Source organism: Haliotis asinina, chromosome 1, assembly GCF_037392515.1.
Source record: "Haliotis asinina isolate JCU_RB_2024 chromosome 1, JCU_Hal_asi_v2, whole genome shotgun sequence".
Lineage (NCBI taxonomy): Eukaryota > Metazoa > Mollusca > Gastropoda > Lepetellida > Haliotidae > Haliotis > Haliotis asinina.
In genome coordinates, this window is record NC_090280.1 from 26,636,690 (window position 1) to 26,659,741 (window position 23,052).

A 23,052-nucleotide genomic window follows, 5' to 3' on the forward strand; every position below is an offset into this window, starting at 1 on the left:
TGTGGTCAAAGCGTTCTCTCGTTCACATTGAGGACCCGGGTTCAATTGTACTTTGTGTGGAGTCCGCTTCTTGTGTTCCCCACTTGATAATGCTGGAATATTGTCAAAAGCGGTGTAAAACCTAACTTGCTATTTCTGAAATGTAAGTTTGTCCATTCATGTGCTGGTTTGCACGGATGTGTCCCATGTCAGTCATGTTTCCGGCTCATTAGTCAGTTAGACGTTAATAGATCGCATGTGATTTGAACCTTTATGAGTCAGAGATGTGTCAGCTGCACAGGTCGCAGTCAGTGTGCAAAACTGCAGATTTGTCACATGAACACTTTACAGAACGCTCGTAAATGTCTGTCCTTTTATGAGTTGATCTGGGTGATGGGGTAACCCAGTTATTGAAGCGTCTCTCCGAGGACCCGGGTTCGTTTCTCCACATGGGTACAAGGTGTGAAGCCCATTTCTGGCGCTTGAGGGAATATCCGTAAATGCGTCGTAAAACTGAAATCTCACTCACTCACTCACTCACTCACTCACCCATTCACTCATTTATCAGTTCAGTCGGAATACATGCTTAATGGGTTTGCTTTAAAAGGTCCTCACTAAGAAATACCCGTGAAGAGTTAGAATTAGTCATCAATAACCCATACTTGTCATAAGAGTTGACTAACGGAATCGGATGGTCAGGCTTGTTGACATAAGTCATGGTATCCCTGATGGCTAGATCGATGCTCATGCTGTTCATCACTGGATAGTCTGAATCAGATACGATTATACACAGACCGCTGCCATATAACTGGAATATTGAGTGCGGCGTTAAACAGCCGTCAATCAATCCTCCTTTCAGAGAAAATGTGTAACTTTGGAACAATGGTATTTCTCCAAAAATAACGTAGAAAATGATAGCAGCCTTGATAAATAATGAATAAGGAAATATTTGTTTTTGAGCAGACGTGGGTTGTTTGGGGTAGTTTTACGTGTGTAAGGTCGAACACAAGGGACACCCAGGGATGAATTATTCGCTGTGAGGCAGCTTTGTACGGTCTGATACAAGGAAGTAAATTTGACCCACATAACACTCGAGGTCTGAATATTGAGGCAACTGTATTGAAACACTCAGGTTTTTATATATTACTGAAAGTTCGAGTGAATAAAATCTGTAAATTCTCAAAGCCCTCTCTGTAGAGGTCTTTTATACGGAAGCCGTATGGGGTTATTCAAAATCTGTTATTTGACAATGTCAAGATACTAAACTGAAATTTCAAGATATTAAGTCAAAATTTCTAGCTATAACAAGATTTCAACTCCATATCTTGAAATTTCAAGATGTGTGTAATACGTATCTTTGAATTTCAACTTGGCATCCTGTAATTTCAAGAATAAAAACGCACGACCCTAAAAGGCCTATTGGTATAATAAAGGCCTAATTACGGTACGATCAACTAGATTTGCAGAGTTCTCCTTACGTGCCAATCGCGTGCAGATCAATGACTGCATGAGGGCATTAGCTTTGTATCACTAAGGTCATCACGACCTGCGATAAGTGTAGTAATATGGTTATGTGGTGTAAACGATACTCTTGTGAGACAGTATACGTTGTCATGACAATAAGGTCTGCTGCCACGGTAATTATTCAATTTTCGCGGAATATTGACTAACGGACTAGACGGGTCTGGGAAAGGATAACCCTGCGATGCCTCTGTGTCTATGAATTGATTACCACACTCATACAAAATACACGCTTGATCCATTATCTGGTTCCTGCAAAGCAGTCTTAGGACGCTGTTGTTCGTCAACCTCGAGTATGAGATGGCTTCAGTGTTAAGATTTTGAACATGGCCTTGACAGGAAGGTGTTGTCACGAAACTACAACTGATCATAAACGACAACTGATCATAATTCACAATTCTTCAAGTTACACCAAACCCACCCAGACTACATCCTAGTAAAACACGCCATGATGAACAGTGAATACAAGACTGTCTTATACAGTAAAATCTGGTTAATCTACAAAGTGATATCTCGATCAAACAGTTGTTAGGCAATGATAGGCATGAAGTAACTTCCCTTCTTTACTATCCAGTTATAGTCCCCTCCGACGACAAACATGCGGTGATAGAATAGTTGTTACAATGTCACTCCTAAGACCGTCACGCCGATTCCGCACAAGGGTGCAATGTGTGAAGCCCATTTGGTGCTCCCCTTCGGGATATTGCTGGGACATGGCTAAAAGCGGCGTAAACCTAAACTCACTCACACACGGACAGCTGGAACCTAACAGTATGCACATGTGGATCCCTTTGTATTATTGTACCAATGAGTAGTCGGGAAACTTGTTGCTGGAATGTCTAGGCGTTACAGACCCTTTTGGTGGTATTGCTGAGTGTGACAAAAAATGTAAGACGCTAGTTGCTCAAGCATTTATTTACCAGAAACAGGCATTGCAAAATAGCAAATACAGAATAAAAATAATTTGAGGATTGGCACATTCCATGTTTAACGAGATAGTAGAATACTACAGCATACCATGGGGGCTTCTTTCACAAAGCAACCTTTACTAAGATGAACCTTAACTCCCTTTCTTTAACCTTAGTGACTTACGATCACTAAGTGTTTCGTGGAAGAAGGCATAGTTCTCAATGGGAGAGAAAAAAAGTCGCATTAATATAATAAAATATAATAACGGCAAACCCTGTGTGACTGTAGTGTTAGACTTTATGCTGGTTATTCACTACTTCTGGACCAGGTGCCAAGAATGAATGCACCAGGTATTCTTCAATGCGACATTTTGAAAAAGTTAGAAAGAAGAAAGCCCCCCTTTTTACTTCCATGCAGTTTTGAATTGTTTATACATACTGAGATGATGACATGTCAATGTCAGCATGAACATCTGTGACACGTATACCGCCCCCACACCTTAACATAACATCAGTGACACGTATACCGTCCCCAATACCTTAACATAACATCAGTGACACGTATACCCTCCCCCATACCTTAACATAACATGAGTGACACGTATATCATCCCCAATACCTTATCATAGACTTCAGACGATCTTAGAGCTCAGCTTTCGTACCTTAACATAGACGTAACAGAAACTCAGCGGTAAGGCGATCTTAACAAAGACTCAAGGCTGTCGTAACGCTAAGGTGACCGTAACACCTTAACATAGACTTACGACGATCTTAGAGCTTAGGTGATCTTAACTTTCATACCTTAACATAGAAGTAACAAAAACTCAGCGCTAGGGCGATCGTAACTTCTACACCTTAACATAGACTTACGACCTCTTTATTCTGTATAGGCGACCTTCGACTTAGATTCTAATGTCGTTGTCCAGCAAAGCATAATGAAGTTGTACCTCCATAATAAATATCCTCATTCTTCATCTTCTCAACTTCTAGAATGCCGACCAAAGAGGCAACATACCTTGTCTATTCAAATACCAAGATGGTTAGCCTTGTATGAAAAACAAGATGCATAACCTATATGATCAGCAAGATGCCAAACGTTGGATGAACTCAAAAACACAACCTGCCAAGTCTCTATAAAGACTAGATGCTTATAGTATATGAACAATAACATGCTAAACGTTATATGAGTTCCAAAAATGAAACAACCGTTTGACAAAATACTTTCACAACTTAGTGTAATTCGACAAAATAAAGGAGGTAGATTCCCTACTACGTATGAGGGAAGAAAATACTGTCATGAGAATGCTTAAGTAAACTGATCGCCTTTGGGGCGAATTATAAGCTATTGCTTCTCTCTCTACGGCCAGTGCACAACCTTGTAGATAAAAACACCAATGAAACCAATGTAACCTTGAGATTCTCCTGTACTCCCAATTCAACCTCCCAGGTCTTGTCTGGCAGCTGAAGATACGCAAGTGTCTTTCATCTTCACTCCTTGAAGCATTGCCTCCCTCCTCCAGCTCTTCCACATCCATGGTCTTGTCCTGCAGCTGTAGATTCTCAAGGTTCATTCATCTTCACTCCCAGAGGCACTGTCGTCTCTCCTCATCCTCCTGCTCTTCCACCTCCCATATCTTGTCCGGAAGCTGTCGCCCGGGGGTGAGGGCGAAGTCAATCTCTTCATATACCACAGGCTCCTCCCTTCTGTGTATGATTGGTTGGCCGTCGATCAAGGTAGGCGATTCAAGGGCAAGATCGGCGTAGGTCAGACCATCATCATTCTGAAATTTTAACACAACTGCACTTACAAATGTCTAACTTTTCTATCAGGGGAATTTATTCCATGACTGAACCCAAATCTGCACCTGGTACATTTACTGTTTACAGTTCACTAATGCAGATAATGCTTTCTCTTTGTGTTCGTAGCAACTTAGAGTCGTTTCGGCATTGTGTCAGCCAATCAGGGACGTCTCTTCCCGGAAGTTGGGAGGATATGTATAATAAACATACCGTTTCGCCACAGTTGTTGTATTCGGCAGCGACTGGTCCTGCATAGTCGATTAGAACTGCATTTTCCGACTGGAGACAGCAAACATATGACCTCAACAATATGATGTACTGAACACATGATATCTTCACACATCTCATTTATTACATTGCATGTGTTGTTCAGGCTCTTGAAATGACTTGTAATGTTAATGCCCATATAAGTCTTGCTTTTTTATGAGGAACCGAACTTATTGGTAACTTTTGTTTTTGCATTACTTAAATGAATAAGAACATAATGTAACAACGTTGAAATTATTGAAAGAAGTAATACTGTCCTTCTGCTAGTGATACGTAAGTTCGTTCTTAATGAAAGAAAAACATTGTTTTAGAACTTGGCCTCGATCTGACAGCTGCGAGCTTTTTGTATTTTTCTCTTTAAACTACACCCATTCGTGAACTAAGTGATGCTGTTCTGTGTTGACATATGATTTATGACATGTTAGGTTTGCTTTACGCAACACTCAGCAGTTGACGTCAATGAATGAACGAGAAAATCAATGGTTTACATAATGAGCATCGATCTTCGCAATTGCAATCATTATCTCGCGAGGTGCGGGGTGGCCTAGTGGATAAAGCGTTCGCTCCTCACGCCGAAGGCCCCGGTTCGATTACCCACATTAGTACAATGTAAAAGTCCATTTCTGGAGTTCCCCCGTGGTGATGTTGCAGGAATATTGCTGAAAGCGGTGTAAAACCAAACTCACTCACTCACCCATCACCTTACGTTGCCTATTTCGTATCCATGTCTTTACGACACACTGACTGAATGGTAATAAATTATCTTCCTGTCAGTTTTGTATTGTAGGAAAACAGTTCCAGTACACACTTACCGATGGCCCTGCGCCGGCATAAGCCCTGTTCATGAAGTGTCTGCATTGAGCCTTCTGTACCGTGGCATAAACATCAGACACTGTGGAAAAGAGAACAAAGCAGATGAACTTAGAAGAGTTGTGTGAGATTGGTACTGAAGCCTTGATGGGTCATTCGGGGTTTCGCTTTTTTCAACTTATTTCCTTGAATTTTCAAGTTTGTAACTTAATAATTCAACATGAGCATTTGGAAATTAATGAAAAATGACCCCAGAAGGCTTCTATAGGATGTCAAACTTACAGTAATCTCTTTCAACAAAGACACCTGATGAGTAGGTGTCAAAAACAGCGAGTGTGTGTGCGAGGTTCGCGAATCTTCGTTAAAGTGATTTTTTGTACATCCGTCAGTGACACTGACGACAGCTTGTGTTAAACACCTATGGTCTGATGCTGACAAATAAAGAACCTTATTTGGGGATTCGCACCCATAACCATAGTTTCTTTTATGACAGACAAGGACAGCCATTAAACAGGGTGAATGTCAGTGCTCTAGACGGCACCTCCATCCACACATTGTCACAGAAAATACACAAGGACACACCGCTGAGGTTAAATAGTCAGGACCTAAGATGACGTCATGGCGCGTAGATGACGTCATGGGGTGTAGATGACGTCATGTATAGATCACCTCAAGTGAGATTTGCTTTACGCCGCTTTTAGCAATATTCCATCAACATCACGGCGGGGACACCGGAAATGGTCTTCATTAAACCCATATGGAGAATCGAATCCGGATCTTCAGCGTAACTAGCGAACGCTTTATCCACTAGGCTACCTCACCTAAGGTGAGACTCACTGACCACAAGGATAGAAAGATGGGCTATACCTTCTCTCCTGCGCCTTCTCTTTTTGTTCACCTTGGCATACAGGTCTGTAGGTAGAAGTATATAGTCAGAAACAAGTATTACAAGAAGAAATAATATCAATGGTTCTACAGGCCTTTACATCGCACTCAGCAATATACCAGCTATGGCAGCGGGCTGTAACATCGAGCCTCGACCAGACAACCTCGCGTTTAACATCATGAGCATTGATTTCAGCAACTGGGACATGATACCAGGCATAAATGAAGCAGATAGTCTAACCGTTAATAATTTGTGAAGAGCATTTGAAATCTACATTTTCACGGGGTAGATTACTTGTATTTGTAGATTCTTAAAGATCTACTTGCAAACGTATCCATTACGTAACAGCTTATCATTCAATCACCCAATCCTAAACACTGCTTGTCACCCAATCCTAAAAACTCCTTGTCACCCAATCCTAAACACTGCTTGTCACCCAATCCTAAACACTCCTTGTCACGCAATCCTAAACACTCCTTGTCACCCAATCCTAAACACTGCTTGTCACCCAATCCTAAACACTGCTTGTCACCCATTGCACTCTGTAATCAACAACTGTGTAATCAGTATTACATTGTACATCAGTAAAGCATTTGTGTGTACATGCATATGAAATTTTGCTTATTATTTATCACAAGGTGTGGCTTGTCAGATAATATGCGACAGCGCATGGTGTTTTTCTCGGTCTGTGGAACATTTGGCCGACCTACAGTTATTCCACTATTTATTCTGCAGTAAACAGCATGCTACCAATAATGTGTGTGACGTAGATGAATGAATAAATAAATTTGGATTTACGCCGCTTTTAGCATTCTTTCAGCAATGGCATGGTGGGGGACACCAGAAATGGACTTCGCATGTTATACCGAAGTAGGGAATCGAACCCTGACTTCCGGCTTGACGAGAGAACGCTTTAGCTACTGGGCCACCTTTCCTCTCCTTGACACATGAAATGCAGCACAAGGACCTTGGTATTACTCGGGTCATGTGTGGCTGATTAACTATAGCGGCTTTTCAGTTGCTTCGTTTGCGAACGGGTGTTTTTCCCAACATGTAGTTCAAGGTCACTTTATATATCCTGGGGGGTTATCTTCTTCCTAACATTGGAACATAATTCATCTTCCTTGAACACAGGTCCTATCTTCCGGGCAAGCCGGGAGATAATAATATTCCATGAATGATTTCCAAATAATCAAGTTGATTAGAAACAAACATCAAGTACAAGGAATTTGATACAAATACAAGTACGTGGCGTGTGGCGGTTAGGTGGAGGTAGAAGTTGGAAAGGGGAGGGGCATGTGGCGATTGGGTTGGGGTTGGGATGGCGCGTCGCGGTTGGATGGAGGTGGAGGTTGGAGTGTCGTGTGGCACTTGGGTGGGAGTAGGGATTGGGAGTTCTATTACTTGTGGGGTGTTGCTGCACACATAAAGTTCAATAAACTGACCTTGAGTAATGGCGACGAAAAGTTTTACATGAAATCTGTGAGCATAACTTATTAAGTTTGATACAAATCCAGCCTCCCCCTGCTTCTTCTTGTGCGACTTGATGTATAATGGCGTTCGCGTCATCTCCCGATACAATGCTTAAATTACATGTATCACGTTATATGTGACCACTGACTGTGTCACTGTTACTAGACATATCCTATCCAGATGCCATAAGCACTACTTTCAATTATCCGTTTGTTTGTTGCGCTCAGCATACCGAACCCGGGTCTTCGGCATAACAGGGCGGTGGGGTAACTGCTAGCTTGTGGTTAGTGCGTTCGATCGTTACGGCGAAAATGCGGATTTGATTCCTCACTTGAGTACAATGTGTCCATTTCTGGTGTAGCCCAGATATTTTTGGAATGTCGCTAAAACTAAACTCACTTTCCTCGATCTGACTAAAAATCTCTGGACTATCTCACGCCCCTACGAACAATGAATGCATTACATTCATACAATCTGCAAGGGTTACGAATAAGTGCTGATCGCATGCGCCGATACACTTTGCAAGATTTCACATGCTTACCACTGGGATCTTGTTGCAATTGTGCTTCGTTGTCAGCCATACTGCGGTCTCCAGCTCTGAAAGACATGCATGAGGTGAAGGATTAAGCAGTTCATATCATTACGCGGCATACACCAGTCTGCAAAGTTGTGCTTCGAAAAGACCAGCCTTTAATTAGTTAGCTGCCAACGCTGATATTACCTACCTGAGCCTACCTGATAACAACTTCTGTGATTATCTTGAACTTGTAATGCTCATCTTGAAAGTACAAACGACAATGCTAATCCTGTATCGTTTCTTTTCACTACCTTACCTTATGAGAGAAACACTTAACCGTATTTTGTAGGAGTAGCTCTGTACCTTAACTTGAAGGAGTAAAACTGTATCTTAACTTGTAAAAGTAACTTTGCACCTTAACTTGTAGGAGTAAAACCGTACCTTAACTTTTAGGAGTAAAACTGTACCTTAACTTGAAGGAGTAAAACTGTACCTTAACTTGTAAAAGTAACTTTGCACCTTAACTTGTAGGAGTAAAACTATACCTTAACTTGTAGGAGTAAAACTGTACCTTAACTTGTAGGAGTAAAACTGTACCTTAACTTGTAGGGGTAAATCTAAAGCTGAACTTGTAGGAGTAAAACTGTACCTTAACTTGTAGGAGTAAAACTGTACCTTAACTTGTAGGAGTAAAACTGTACCTTAACTTGTAGGAGTAAAACTGTACCTTAACTTGTAGGAGTAAAACTGTACCTTAACTTGTAGGGGTAAATCTAAAGCTGAACTTGTAGGAGTAAAACTGTACCTTAACACATGTGAGTGACCCTATACCTTAACTTGTCTGAGTAACCCTGAACCTGTAGGGCTAAACCTGTACCTTAACTCGTACATATGTAAACGCTGTGGTCTTCTCATTGTTCTTGAAATGATATACTGACAACAGATACCTGCTATTGGGTGTCCTCACCTGTACACTTTACCTCCTGAAACAGATAAAACATACCCTAGTGTAATCACTACTAATGCAAATTTTCATTCAGAAAGGATTCAGTTGCACTTACTGTAATTGTAAAAAATGACGAGATGCATAACAGGATATACGATAGCAGCATAATTCATATTTATTGTATCACCACATTGACGATACCTTTCTTGATCCTGCTTCTTCGGAAAACGACGGCGACGATGACGAAAGCGATGACGACAATAAGGACAGAACAGACGGCAGCCACAGGTACGATGAAATCGACACCAGATTCAGTTACCTCACGTGCTGCAACATTCACTATACTAAATAGCAGCTTTCCTTTGATTCAATATACATACAACATATGGTGTAAGATCACACTGAAATGTGTTCAAATGGACGCAAGTGTCGCAAATGTCAGGATTTATTGGAACTCGAATTATATAAATGATGTATGTAATAGAGGAAATATAAATTGTTTTGTTCTCCTCGGTTCAGATATGATTTATTTTGCTTTTGAAGAATCTGAGAGTGGAGAATCACGCTGACTTGATGTCATATCATCAGATCAATAGTCAAGATTGACCCCTGAGCTATATTACGAGTTTGAATAAACACTTGTCCAGAATCTCTGTGTGTTTTGAGAAATTTGAAGGCAGTAAAAACTTAAACAATCATTACATGTCTCATTCAAATATAATTTTAAATGTTGCATATTCTAAAGTGTGTTTCCGGAATGTGTGGAGGCCTTACTGAAGACCTCCAGTGTCAGGTTCCGCGATGCACTGCCATGGCTGTTGTTGACGTGACACGTGTACTGTCCAGACACAGACACATATACAGCTGGTATAGACAACACAGCCTTCCTGTGTCCTGTAATCACCACCTGTCTGGATGTGTCCCACCAGGTTACAGTGCAGGCAGGGTTACAGTCAGCAGAACATCTCACTGTTATGGGTTTCCCTTCTTCTACCTCCAGCTTGTCCCTTGTGCCGTCAAACTGTATCTGGTCAGGTCCATCTGCAATGCATGTGAGATGATCAGAAATAATAATTTGAAATTTTCTTCTATCATACCACCTTATACTAGTATCTAGATTCAAGATGATAATGAAACTAATGAAGAATGTTTTTTTTATTATAACTAGAATTTTAGCCTCGTGTCTACTGATATCACCCTCGTTCATTACGATAAAAATATCTTCGGAAAGCCTTTGTAACTTTATCAGCTCGTGTTTATATAATTGATATCAGTAGACACGAAGGTGATAGTCTTTATTTATGCGTATACGTGAAGACTAACTGCAACAGAGGACATGGCGTGGTGATGAATCGGATCGGACCCCATAGCTCGGGTCTTTGAGAAAATCCGTTTCAGGAAGTTTGTAGTTTCTGAGTTATAAGCGGATGGGCAAGCTTCATGTTCCCCTGAAGTTTAGGCATCAAACGTTGATAGTGACAACATGTAGAGTAGAATCAGATTTTCTGAGTACTGTATATGAAGAAACATCTAGCTTCTGTTATTGTTTCAATATTAATCAACCTGAACCTACATAAAACATTGAGTGTGTATCCCTGACTCCAGTCTGACAGTAGTCCTTCTTCTCCAGATTGACACGAGTACACTCCCTTGTCCTCCTTGGTGACGTAGTCTATGGTCAGGAATTGTCCGTCCACGTGCACTCTGTTGTCTACACTGCTGTCTACACTCCTGTTGTTTCTCCTCCAGGTGTAGGACGTGGTCAGAGTATACGGGTACAGGGACTGGTCTGTAGGAAGACTCCGGGAGGTTGTGGAGCAGGTCAAGTTCACAGGATCACCGGATACAGTGTCTGCAGCAGTCGTGATGATGTTCGGTTCTGATGGTTTCCCTGTGAAAAGATGAATGGAAGTGGTTGTAATTTTGCTCTTAGTCTTATTAATTATTAATAACACATATGAATATGTACTATAGAGTCAGTGACATTCAGTCACCATATGCCAGAATGTCGTTTGAACGAAAAGTTTATTTGAATTGATCTTAGTGAACGTCATCCCGACATATGTTCTATCCATGCCCAAGGAAGTAATAACGTGTCTGTGGATGGATAATGAATGTAGTGAGGCAGAATCGCTGACCACATCCGTGATAATGTCCATAAAACGTCTGCACGGAGAAAGGATGGTCAGGTCTTATAAAGCGTCTGCACGGAGACAAGGTCAGGTGTTATAAAGCGTCTGCACGTAGAGAGGATGGTCAGGTGATATAAAACGTCTGTAGTGAGAGGGGGAAGGCAGGTGTTACAAAACGTCTGTAGTGAGAGGGGGAAGGCAGGTGTTACAAAACGTCTGTAAGGAGAAAGGAAGGTCAGGTGTCATAAAACACAAGCAACACCTTCATGAAAGTGCCATGGAAGAAGATTGGCCAGTGTCATAGTATACCCTTCAACAGTCATAAGATATATTTCATCTGGATTCTTTTACAGGATGAAGCTTTATAGCTTCATCGCTAACGTAATTAGTTCTTGCAATGACATCTGTGTAAACGACATTAAACTATAATGCTATAATGATAAAACTTCCTTTGTAAGTATGGATGATTATTTCGCAGATTATCTGCCCGTGACCGCCATATTTCTATCAATGTGTCTCAAAAACTAGCTTTTGGCGCGGAGTTTCTATTTGGTGCTCACATTATCTTCACACTTACGCAGTACAAAAAGAAGTTGAGTCCCGGGAGACACGTCACTGTTATGAGTGGTTAAGCTGTAGACTCCGGCGTCCTGTACGTCAACACTGTGGAATATGAGCATGACTTGCTTTCCCCCCTCCAGGGATGTACTGACATTCAGCTGAATCCTCGCCCCGTTCTGTGTGTGTGTGTTGACAGTAGCAGACAGAAGCTTATTTTCATCCACAATGAACAGGACAGTGGAACCAGATCTGTTGTTGTATGTGATAGATTTTATCTTAAAATCCGTAACTGACTGACTGACACTCCAGGTCATGTTGACATTTTGTCCGACACGGGCCACAGTGTTGGTATCAGAAGCTGAAACATGTCAGCATAATTAGTACACGATACAGAAAAGAAACATAAAGGCCAACTTTGAAAAATAAATACGCGTAACTGCATATTTGATCCAATTTGATTGATACAAAGATGACATTATGGTGATAGTCACATCATGGCAATGCTAATTGCCCTGTCGTAAGATGCCCACTCAGTGAGCTGTCGATCATCACTTCTCTGTACTACTGTGTGGATTTCTCTGCCATTCTTCCCACAATGCACTGTAAACGTGTTTCAGTCTGATGTTGACCTCGATGCAAACACTAAGATGTTGTATCGGATCTCTTTCGTTTGAAAAATATGGTCCCTGCACCAGTTCCCTGAACCGCCACCCTGTAGATCTTCCCAAGCAGGGTATGATTCCCCACACTATCACACTTTCGACACAAAACCTGTCGACCTGTCGAAAAGTGCTTAATACCTTCATTTGACCTCAGACGACAGGCTACCATCAGTTTCAGCATTGAGGGAGAATTCACGAATCATCATTGCTCCAGACTCGCCATTTTCTCCATACCTGCAAGGTGTTGCTCCATGCTACACGTCGGCGTCGTCGGCACAGACTTCTCAGCATAGGAACAAATACTTTGGTGTCTGATTTCATGCTGTTTGGTCGGTCAACAGCACATACCATGCACACGTCGAGCAGTGTCAGCAGTGGTAGATGGATGGCGGTGAGGTAGATGAAAGACATGAATGTTGCGATATTTTGCAAGATTGGGGACTCTTCTCTACCACTTCTCGGGTGCGTGAGTGCGTGAGTGCGTGAGTGCGTGAGTGCGTGAGTGCTTGCTTTGAAACTTAGTGTCACGTCGCGGTCGGCAATATTGCATCAATATCGTGACGAGAACAATTTAATTTATATTTATTATCTATTAAAATCAATACATTTAGAACGTAAGAGCTGCCATCAAAGGACAGTACAAATATCACACATCGTAATTTAAACTGGTACGCTATCATGGAAATAATCACTAGAGACAACAGTACTATGAAAAAGGCCATAGATCACCAGCATCTGAACGTTGATCACTAGGGACGAATGAGTGAGTGAGTGAGTGAGTGAGTGAGTTTTGCGCCGCGTTTCGCAATATTTCAGCAACTGCGGGGAACACCTGAAATGGGCTTCACACATTGTTCCAATGTTAGGAATCGAACCCGCATCGAATGTTTTATCCACAAGGTTACACCACAACCATTGGTGATTAATTGAACGAGATATGGTGTTATGGAGTACCTTCCCTGGGCCTTTTCTGACCTCGTGTAAGACAAAACAAATTTCACCTCATATTGTGGCCTTGGAGAGGCGAGTAAAATGGGTAAAATGGACAGCCAGTCTCGTGGCGCTCAGCAACACCGGACCTTGCACATCATATTAATCACTGGTTGATGATTACTTCAGTTGGAGTTCTGTCGAATGTTTCGAAAAACAAAACAGCAAACATGTTCAATTCTACCAAAACATAACAAAATTTGAACAAACATTATATCTAACTGGAATTATCAAGCGTAAAGATAAACGCTTACCAGCAAATTCCAGAATACCTCCATACAAGATCACAGCTTTTAGACAAAAAATATGAAAAAACATGATAGGTGTGTTTGCCTCCAGTGTGTTGACTACCAGAAAACACTTCTGATGATTTTTAAAACTATTTGTCAGTCAGACTTGTCATGAAATATTTCCGTGTTATTAAGGGTCATTTGTGGAGGAAATGGGAAGTGAAAACTGCATATATACACCGTGTTGTAACCAGTGAGAAACACAGGAGGATATGTTGTACTACTCATATACGTTCTTCTATATACTGGCAATCAAGGCGACTTACTGGATTGAGCGGGCAAGCTCGCTGATTTAGTTGACACGTGACATAGATGCTCATGCTGTTGCTCACTGGTTTATCTGGCCCACACTCGATTATTCACACAACACCGCCTTATAGCTGCACTACTGCTAAGTGCGACGTTAAACATCCAGGAAACCATGTTTAGTATCATCAGGATCAGTGTCATATAATATCATAAAGTTTGCACATCGGTTTTTAGTTTCATACCTCAATGCAACGAAAGAAATACACAGTCAATCCTTAAGTGAATGGTGTGTCTTCTTTGTTTTCCAAACAGTGTTTTTCAGTGTTTACGTTTCATCATCCGAGCTGCCCGCCCACTACAAAAGAAGATGAAGATGCTAGAAATTAAAGGGTACCAGTTGCAAGGGTACTGGAATGATAAACTCCAGCAGAAAAACTGAAACACTATTCTTTCACCACGGTGGCCCATGAACCATACCTTCTTTTCAAATATTAAAACCGAAATTATGCTTTTGACATTCCGAGTTATTACTCGCGGGTTGAAGATACTGCAGTGTAATAATCTTACAGCAATATTACACTAGTGAAACGCATGACGTCAAACTGGTTCAAAGTTGTGACGTCACAATGCTAACGTCGCTGTCGCTATTTGACTAGACCTTGCTTGACTCGCGGAAAGCTGAGAGTCCTTACACTGTAAGCAATTTTGCCGCAGTTTCTGTCAGTTTATGTTGGCGAGTAATAAACAGAATACTAAACTCGCTTAATAAAAACGGTATTACACGGAAGCGAGTTTAGTATCTTCTATATACGCATCATTTAGCCAACGCTAAAGTATTCCTGTTGCGATTCGTTATCATTTGGTGGCTCCTTTAAATTCGAAGGCAAGAAAGCGATATCCCGAGACGAAAAAGCGATAGCACGAAACGAGAAGGCAATATCAGTGCGCGAGAAAGCAATAGAACGAGAAAGCCATAAAGTAAGAAAGCGAGAAAGCAATTCAGATCTGTCTGCACATGATCTATTACAGCATCGTTTCTGCATAGCATTAAGTGGTTTTCAGTAATGTTCTTGGAGGGCGTTGTATGACTTAATGTTTAAAGAATATCTAATACGGGTTTACACGTTCCTGTTTGTACATATATGCAATGGTCATTTTGTGAAATACAGGAAACATTCATTTCGTGAAGTGACTGAAATACATATTCTATGCCAATAATGGTCTCGGATTATCTTAACCAACTTAATGACACCAATCAATGAAATTATGATATTGTGTGGCCACTGTTTCGGAAGTGCCAGGTGAAAGGGAGAGACCTATGACACATAAGGCATTGACATGAGTATCTTTCATGTTGATTTCCATCATCATTGGTCAGCACTAAGAGAACGTAGCAAAAGCCACACCCATCATCCTAAAATAATATCATTCTAGCCAATCGACAAATATTTGCTATGAATATCAAACGGCATAAACAATGTATTAATTCAATTAAAATTACTCTTAAAGATGTCTTCACGGAACAAAAATTCTTTGCTATTAAGATTAATTCGTTCTAAGTAAGATTGTATCTTATTTTGAATGTACTATAATACTGTATCTCACTGAGTGTAATAAAGAAAACGGAATAAAAATGAAAAATAAATTGAGAGCTACACCCTACCACATTAAGTTGCGATTTATGCCGCTTTTAGCTATATTCTATCAAAATGGAACTTGAGTTTTTTTCGCAACTTCTTGTATGTCAAAAACATCGCATTCAGGGATTATGTGACACTATAAATGAGCCGTATGCAGCCGATTCTATAATAATTATCAGTTCTCGCTGTCTGGTTATAGGTGGAGGAATTAGAAATGAGGTATGGGAACTTGAGAGGCATGTAGAAGTTGGTATTCGGGAATGAGACAACATATTATGGTTGTCAACTTCTTCTTTATTGTTTACACAACGTTTCTGGGCAATTCCTTGCCCACTCGTCATGTGGATATTAACTGACAATTATGCAGGATATATATACCAGTAATGTGCATGAAGCCAGAGTGATGATTAGAAGCATGTACATACAATAAACAGCAGACAATAAGATGAAAGGGAATTAAACATACAAAAACCGGTATGGTGTTATTACAGCAGAATAAGTGGTTAAGCGATAGGAGACAATGAGGGTACAACAGGGTGGATGATAATCTACGATACGCAAAGATTAGGATACGATATATAAGGTAGGGATGAAGCTGTTACAGTCTAATAATAGGCGATTGGTGAAACCTTGAGTCTAAGTAATTTCGTTAGATGGCAACGTCAAACAACGCAGGATGATGGTTTGGTTGGTGTGTTGTTCAACACCGCACTCGGCACTATTCCAGCTATATAATAATTTGTAAATAATTGAGTCTGGACCAGACAATTAAGTGATCAACATCATGAGCACCAATCTACGTAATTGGGATACGACGACGTGTCAACCAAGTCAGCGAGTCTGACCACCCGATCTCGTTAGTCACCGTTTACGGCAAGCATGAGTTGCTGAAGACCAATCTTCGCCCGCATCTTCGAGGGGCAGACAAGAGGAGAGATAAGTCTAACTCTAAGTCTAAGCCTCCCTAACTGAAGATTACAATGGTACAGTTGGATGTTTACGACAGGTATAATGTACAGGTGACATGAAGGATACTGCACAAATAGATGCATGCTTTAGATATAAAATCAACAAATGAGGAACATTATTTTGCACCAGATATCAAAAGCAATGTCAGCAACACATTCCGGAAAGCCACCAAGTAGAAATGTAATCATAGTGTCATAATCGTTTGCCTACGAAACCACAAAGCAATCTACATCGAGTATATCAATGACACTTCCATACAGTTCATATATTTCTTTCATATTCATACGGCAAGACACGAATACATGCTTAATGATATCATAAGCAACAGTACCACAGCAGCATTCCTTTGCTTGAAGCTTATTTTATGCAAGTGAAACAATACGAGACAGCTGCTTTACATAGATAAAGTTGGGGTAACAGCCACAGTTTATTATGTTCACATCTGATAGGGCCATTCGTCACACCACACGGCTGGTAAGGAGGGACATATCCATACAGTGCACTTTCTCCAACACAGTGCTAGTCCACTTAGATTAATTTACTGAGTACGTTGCCATTAGCATCACGTTCAGAAACGTCACTAGAGAGACTGTACTTTTCAACCTTCTGGACAATATTGAAGCATGGTGAATAGGAACATCTTTTAGCGCACGCTCACACTTAAAGTGAACAAGTCTGCCGATAAACACATGTTTAAAATAGTAGCAGCAACATGCTCTACAGAGTTTGCCCATAAGAAGAAGAGATTAAGAGTCAATATGGGATTGTATACTGATAAGAATTATGCTGTCAGCATAACTTCATTCGGGGTATTCTTGGGAATGCCTTGAAGCTTTACAACGTTTACATTAACCAGTTTCTCACAGACTTCTCACAAACAAATTCGTCTCCCACTACAAGAGAAGAGCACGCCCGCAAGTACTCTGTTGGCGAGGAGTATGAAGACATGACTGTTGTTTCACGACGATGTTCCTCGGTGTCATACGGTTTCGGCATAACCTCAGGCCACAGTCATTTGCCTTTCTCCAATTAAACTTTTCACCACCATAAATTTTATAGCTGTTTTGTATATCCATGAACATCATGAGAAGAAGGTGGTCTGACACTGAATAGGTTATATTAGTGTCCGTCAGGTATCCTGTTACACAGTGAAGGTCCTCTGACGGGGACAATAGAACATAGCTGTCTCACTGTCAGGGCTCTGCGTAGACTTGCAACATGCTTCTTCATGGGCGCAATGTGTGTTCTCAAGTCGGTGTTAAAGTCTCCCATTAGTATAGTTTGACCGGCTTGAGAGCAGATATCATACAGTTCCATGATGTTGAGTCTAAAACATTTGATGAAGGTAGATGAGCAACAATTATATATACTTCACTGTCACATGATTTTAGTCAAACACAAAGTGAACGTTCATATCCACCTTTGTGAGTTACTGATATCTTATAGTTCATGTGTTTTCTGACAAGCATTAGAACTCCTCCACATCCCCTTTGACCTGTTGATACCTCTGTAGAGTTTCTCAAGCAATTCTCAACTTACTTGACTCGTCAAGCCAAGTTTCACAAATGACGTCATAATGGCCAACCTTCTGGTTCAAAGTGTCTACACCGTTACCAAGACCACGTATGTTCCACGTACCAAAGATTGTGAGATGCATTATTAAGGACCACTAAGAGTAGAGCCATTAGTGATGTGGCTTGGTTACTCTCTAACATGAGTTTTCTTTATCATTTCGTGTGCTGACATCTTGTGAGTACCAGTATTGCTTCGGCACCCACTCGCGACAAAGTACATCCTCAGGCCTGAAAGTCTCTTCTGGTTGACGTTGCTTCTAGTTTAGCAAATAAATGGATCCAGGATTTGGATGGCATACTAAATACTGAAAATATTACATACATGCGACATTTTCAATTTCAAAGTATTTCTAGCGGCAAGACCGACATGAATATTGACGATTCCACCAGTTGACAACATACAGCCGTGGGACGAACCCGATCTTGACTAGATCTACGTTTTGAATAGACTACTGCATACTGGTATGCAAGCCACTTGCCTACAATATACTCTTCAAACAAAGTAGGGGAACCCGAACTGTGAAGTCTGGTAAAAGGAAAACCCATGGGGGAACATTATAATGACATTCATCTTTCGTATGCAGCATCATTTCACATTATCACCACACGCAAACACAGTGCATGGTCAGCACGTGCACAAGTGGTGCACGAGCTTCGAACACGTGCATGGGGTGTCATTATGAATCTTGACGTTTCTCAGGCTGGTCGATAAATCACTGTAGACCATTTTCCGATACTTTTCTTGCATCTGTGCATGGTCAGGGTTTTCAGAGTCAAATCCCACACTACTGACTGAAAAATGTAAACGTAAAAGTTTCATGTCATATTCCAATGTTCGATCAATGTGTTACGTCTGTCTTCCGGTGCTACAGTCAGTATACATCGGAAAACGTTGAAATAGTTACGTTCGAGGTTCACGAGTTTATTAGGTTTATTAGTTTATTATTTCAGCTTTATTTCATAAAATGCACCTTCTGATAACATTTATCCGAAAAGTTTTCAGAATGGTAATAACGTATACCGTTACGGAAGTCGACAAGTTCGATCTCACTATTGTAATGTAGAGAAGTACCCTAAATTCGTTAGTGTATGTTTTCGGAGCAAGTCGATAGAGACTCTATATATAGAGACCCGGTGCATTAAACACCAGTTTTATTACACTTTCAGTTTCGATGCACGTGTAATCTGCAATATATACATAAAATGTTAAATGATAAAGACCCTGTAACCTCCTTCACAGCTGATAATAGATATAATAAAGAAATATAGATGCAATAAATTCTGACAAATCCTTGCTGTATCGCTCTCTCCACCTGTCAGTACTAGCGAAGAAGAAATTACTTCATTGCATTCTAGTAGTAATATGTAAAAGTGTGATCAGTCCCAAAGAAAGACCACCAATCAAATCTAGAAACCAGTACACAACAATTAGAGCAAATGTTTTATTTGCATACAAACTGTTTATGATAAAATAATGAATACGCTGTGTACACCAATATCATGACGGCTATGGCTTGCATGTGTATTAACTGGATGGACTGGTTTAAGCCAAAAAAACATGATTGCTCTCTAATAACATATGGCGACTGCAATTTGGAAACATTTACCATCTAAACAAGTGGCATTAATCGAACAGAGGAATACAATAGACCTTAAGACATCAGGTACAATTTGTTTCAGTTCACACCCTAAACATGTTACACCCCTCGGGTTCAGAACTTGCCTATATTTTAACCTTAACCATGAACTTTCAACTTAATTACAAAGGCATAAATGATAGTTACACAAGAGATTAATTCTGGTGCTTATGGCATATTTATCATTACTTGAGTAGTGGATATGCATCAAGGTAATGCTAAGTTGCATTATAACTTCTTTTGTAATTGTAATCCTTTAGTCAAGGCAGACACAATGGTCTCTCAAAGGTACCATGGTCAACTTATTTACTACTGTTATGGTTTATAATGAATTCATAAACAGTAACGCTGATATTTCAAGATAATAACATTACATGTCAGGAAACTATACATTCAGATTCCTAAAAGGAACATCGTTATTCAATTCTGTAGGCACACTTACTGAAAAGTGTTATAATTCATTCAATCTAACAAATATTAAGAGTAAAGTTTTGATCAAATGCATGAACAAAATGGAACTGACAATCCTTCATGTTCTTTACATGTATCAAACCTACTTACAACAACTGCAATTCCTGGTTTTTGTCTAATAACAAATTACTGGCAAGGTCATAAACAGCGACATGTCCGCGAAATCCGCCTTTCTATCAGTTATTGTTTATAGACTATCTTAGACTTTCCACATGAATGCAATATATAACCATAATGTAAATATGATCCTGACAATAAAACCTAATTGTAGAAATTACAAAAACTGTTCACAAACTGTTGAATGGTGAATTGGCTACCAGCAAATATGTTGATTACTAAGGGCTTGTCCATGTGACCCCTTTGTATTTGTCTTAGACTTGCGACATCTTTAGTCAATTTTCAGAAGGTCATACAGAGGCTTGGCACGACGTGCAAAGTCGGGGATGTATTTCCTATAGTAACCCAAGAATTATAGTAACTGCCTTCCATCTCCAACAGTACGTTGTTCCTTACTCTTCAGCTTCAGGACTGTTTCTTTGTTTGCAGGATCCATTCTGTATCCATCAGCAGAGACCAGATGTCCAAGGTAACGGACTTCCTTTTTGAAGAATTCACATTTCCGTCGTTTTAGCTTTATACCGTTTGAGGCTAGTCTCTTCAACACTGATCTGAGATGCTGTATATGGTCTTCAGAACTTCTGCTGAACACCAAAATATCACCTAAGTAGGGTAGACATATTTCGTCCCTCAGGTCGTCAAGGCACTCTTCCATGAAGCGCTGAAAACACCCTGATGCTTGGGCTATACCAAAAGGTATTCACTTCCACTCGCATAAACCCCAAGGTATAATGAATGCTGTCAAATGACGATCATTTTCCCGAACATAACCCTGGCGGTATGCTTTTCCTTGATCTAGAAGGGTGAACCATTCATTTCCTCTCAGAGTATTGAGGGAATCTTGAATCCTGGGTATTGGTTACCTGCCAACGAAACTTTGACGATTAATCTGCCTGTAATCTAAGCGTAGGCTACCATCCCGTTTGCGCACACACACCACTGGACTGGAATAATCAGAAGATGAAATCTTTGAAATCCACCCTTTTCTGATCAAATCAGTTACATAGTCTTTCACTTCCTTGTGTAGAAGTGGTGGAATTGACATTATGTTTTCTTCACAGTGGTATTGTCTTTCAGATTAATCTCTAACTTCAGGTCAGGAACATTTCCAACATCATCATCTGATTTTGAAAATGCCCTACACTTTTCTCGGAGACCACTCCCGACTTGCTCCTGCTGACTCCCATCTGAGTGGTCTAGACTGACTGGTGGATCCCACGATTCTGTTTCCCTAACTGATGACACTGAACACTGTTGAACCTAATCCAGATGTTCATCTCTGGGTATCAGGGCACTACAGACTGTATGGGCTGTATTTCTCCCAGTGTAGTTCTCTGTAAATAATTACATCCTTATCACTTAGGCTGCTCAATACAATATTCACATTACCAGCTAATGTCTTGGCAACAAGACTAAAGTTTCACAAAATTCCCATGAATCTTGTAATGACTCAGGATATGGTACAAACAGTCCTTGATCAGTCACCTCGCACAATCTAACTCTACATTTCAAAATGATAGTACTTCTCTTTGGCACAATAACATTCTTTTTACCAGTCTTAATTGAACACAGTGGTGAATAATCCCTCTTTAACAACTGTACAACTGTGGATGCACCTACGGCTGTAACGCAAGGAATGGTAGACGTGACCATTTCAACCGAGTCAGATTGTCTAACATCTGAGAGATAAACCTTAATTACATTAAATCCAATCAGTGGTTGTGTCACATCATCTGTAACTAGAAAGGTTATTGTTGTTACTAAGTCCTGATACGTTCTGATCACAATTGACTAGATCAGATATAGGTTTAACCGGAATGTTTGGAAAATTGTCCTTGAGCCACGAGGCTAACCTGTTCACTCGCGTCCCATAGGACTTTTGTAGGGGAGTCATTGAGGAAAACGTCCATCTCACAAACTTGACCTACAAGGTCAACCATGGTTTTCCTTTGCTTAGGTGACAGAAAGTGCTCATCCCCTTGCAACTTCTCAGAACTCTTCCGTGCGAGGTCGAGTTCTGGGATCTGTCCTCAAAGCACCTAGATGCAACTTCCCTGATTCCTTTACAAACGTTCTTGTGTTGGTTCCAGTGTCTCTCGTGGCACTTGGTGGAGCAGTAAGAGGTAGTATGACAACCTGAACAAACAGACAACTTCTGTTTCGCTGCCTGTGCGCATGCTACACAACGTGGGATCTCGTCTTGTGCCGGCTGGGTCACTTCAGGTCCCTGATCTGAAGTGACCTTCGTCCGTTTCCCTGTCCGGCTCTGCAACCAATGGCGGCTGTCACACTCATAGCAGTGACTACATTTATCCCCTTCCTGGCATTTGGGACACCACCTCGGCCGACGTTTAGTTGACAAGTCTCCTGCATTCCCCAGTCTCAGCTTTTCCCTTAAAGCGGCTATTTCTACTCTTAACTTTTCAATTTCATCATCACAGGCATCACTGGAGGAGGTTTGGAGCTTGCTCACCTTGCCGTTATTTGTTTTCTTGGATGTCTTGTGACTTCTTTCGTTTCTGTCAACTATCAATTTTCCAAGTCTCTCAATAAGTTCCTCATCAGTGGCTTCCTCCTTGCACTCGGTAAAACGCTTCATCTCCATGTGAACTGCTTCATCTGTGAATCCGGAGATTAAAGACTGGATGAACAT

The 23,052-nt window shown here is 40.7% G+C and overlaps 2 protein-coding genes across 2 annotated transcripts; both read right to left on the minus strand.

Moving 5' to 3' along the window:
• Positions 1-2,400: 2,400 nt before the first annotated feature.
• Positions 2,401-8,238, minus strand: LOC137289510 (uncharacterized). Its single transcript, XM_067820862.1, has 5 exons — positions 8,186-8,238; positions 6,153-6,197; positions 5,288-5,367; positions 4,419-4,487; positions 2,401-4,189 (listed from the first exon to the last, which is right to left on the minus strand). Exons 1-5 carry the CDS (start codon positions 8,223-8,225, stop codon positions 3,986-3,988), a joined length of 438 nt encoding a protein of 145 aa, XP_067676963.1. The 5' UTR covers positions 8,226-8,238; the 3' UTR covers positions 2,401-3,985.
• A 1,044-nt stretch (positions 8,239-9,282) lies between these two features.
• On the minus strand, positions 9,283-13,811 carry LOC137268828 (carcinoembryonic antigen-related cell adhesion molecule 1-like). The gene is made up of 5 exons (XM_067803426.1): positions 13,707-13,811; positions 11,817-12,158; positions 10,681-10,998; positions 9,882-10,148; positions 9,283-9,434 (listed from the first exon to the last, which is right to left on the minus strand). The coding sequence occupies exons 1-5, from the start codon at positions 13,768-13,770 to the stop codon at positions 9,283-9,285; spliced, it is 1,143 nt and encodes a 380-aa protein (XP_067659527.1). The 5' UTR covers positions 13,771-13,811.
• Between the last annotated feature and the right edge of the window lie 9,241 nt (positions 13,812-23,052).

Bases quoted from the DNA above. Each gene is read 5' to 3' on its own strand.
- LOC137268828 (XM_067803426.1), bottom strand. From the start codon at position 13,770: ATGTTTTTTCATATTTTTTGTCTAAAAGCTGTGATCTTGTATGGAGGT. The intron at 12,159-13,706 runs GTAAGCGTTTAT...GACATGTTTCAG, and splicing joins AGGTATTCTGGAATTTGCTG to CTTCTGATACCAACACTGTG. The intron at 10,149-10,680 runs GTAGGTTCAGGT...CATGCATTGCAG, and splicing joins ATACACACTCAATGTTTTAT to ATGGACCTGACCAGATACAG.
- LOC137289510 (XM_067820862.1), bottom strand. From the start codon at position 8,225: ATGGCTGACAACGAAGCACAATTGCAACAAGATCCCAGTG. The intron at 6,198-8,185 runs GTAAGCATGTGA...TTCTACCTACAG, and splicing joins ATTGCAACAAGATCCCAGTG to ACCTGTATGCCAAGGTGAAC. The intron at 4,190-4,418 runs GTATGTTTATTA...TTAAAATTTCAG, and splicing joins ACAACAACTGTGGCGAAACG to AATGATGATGGTCTGACCTA.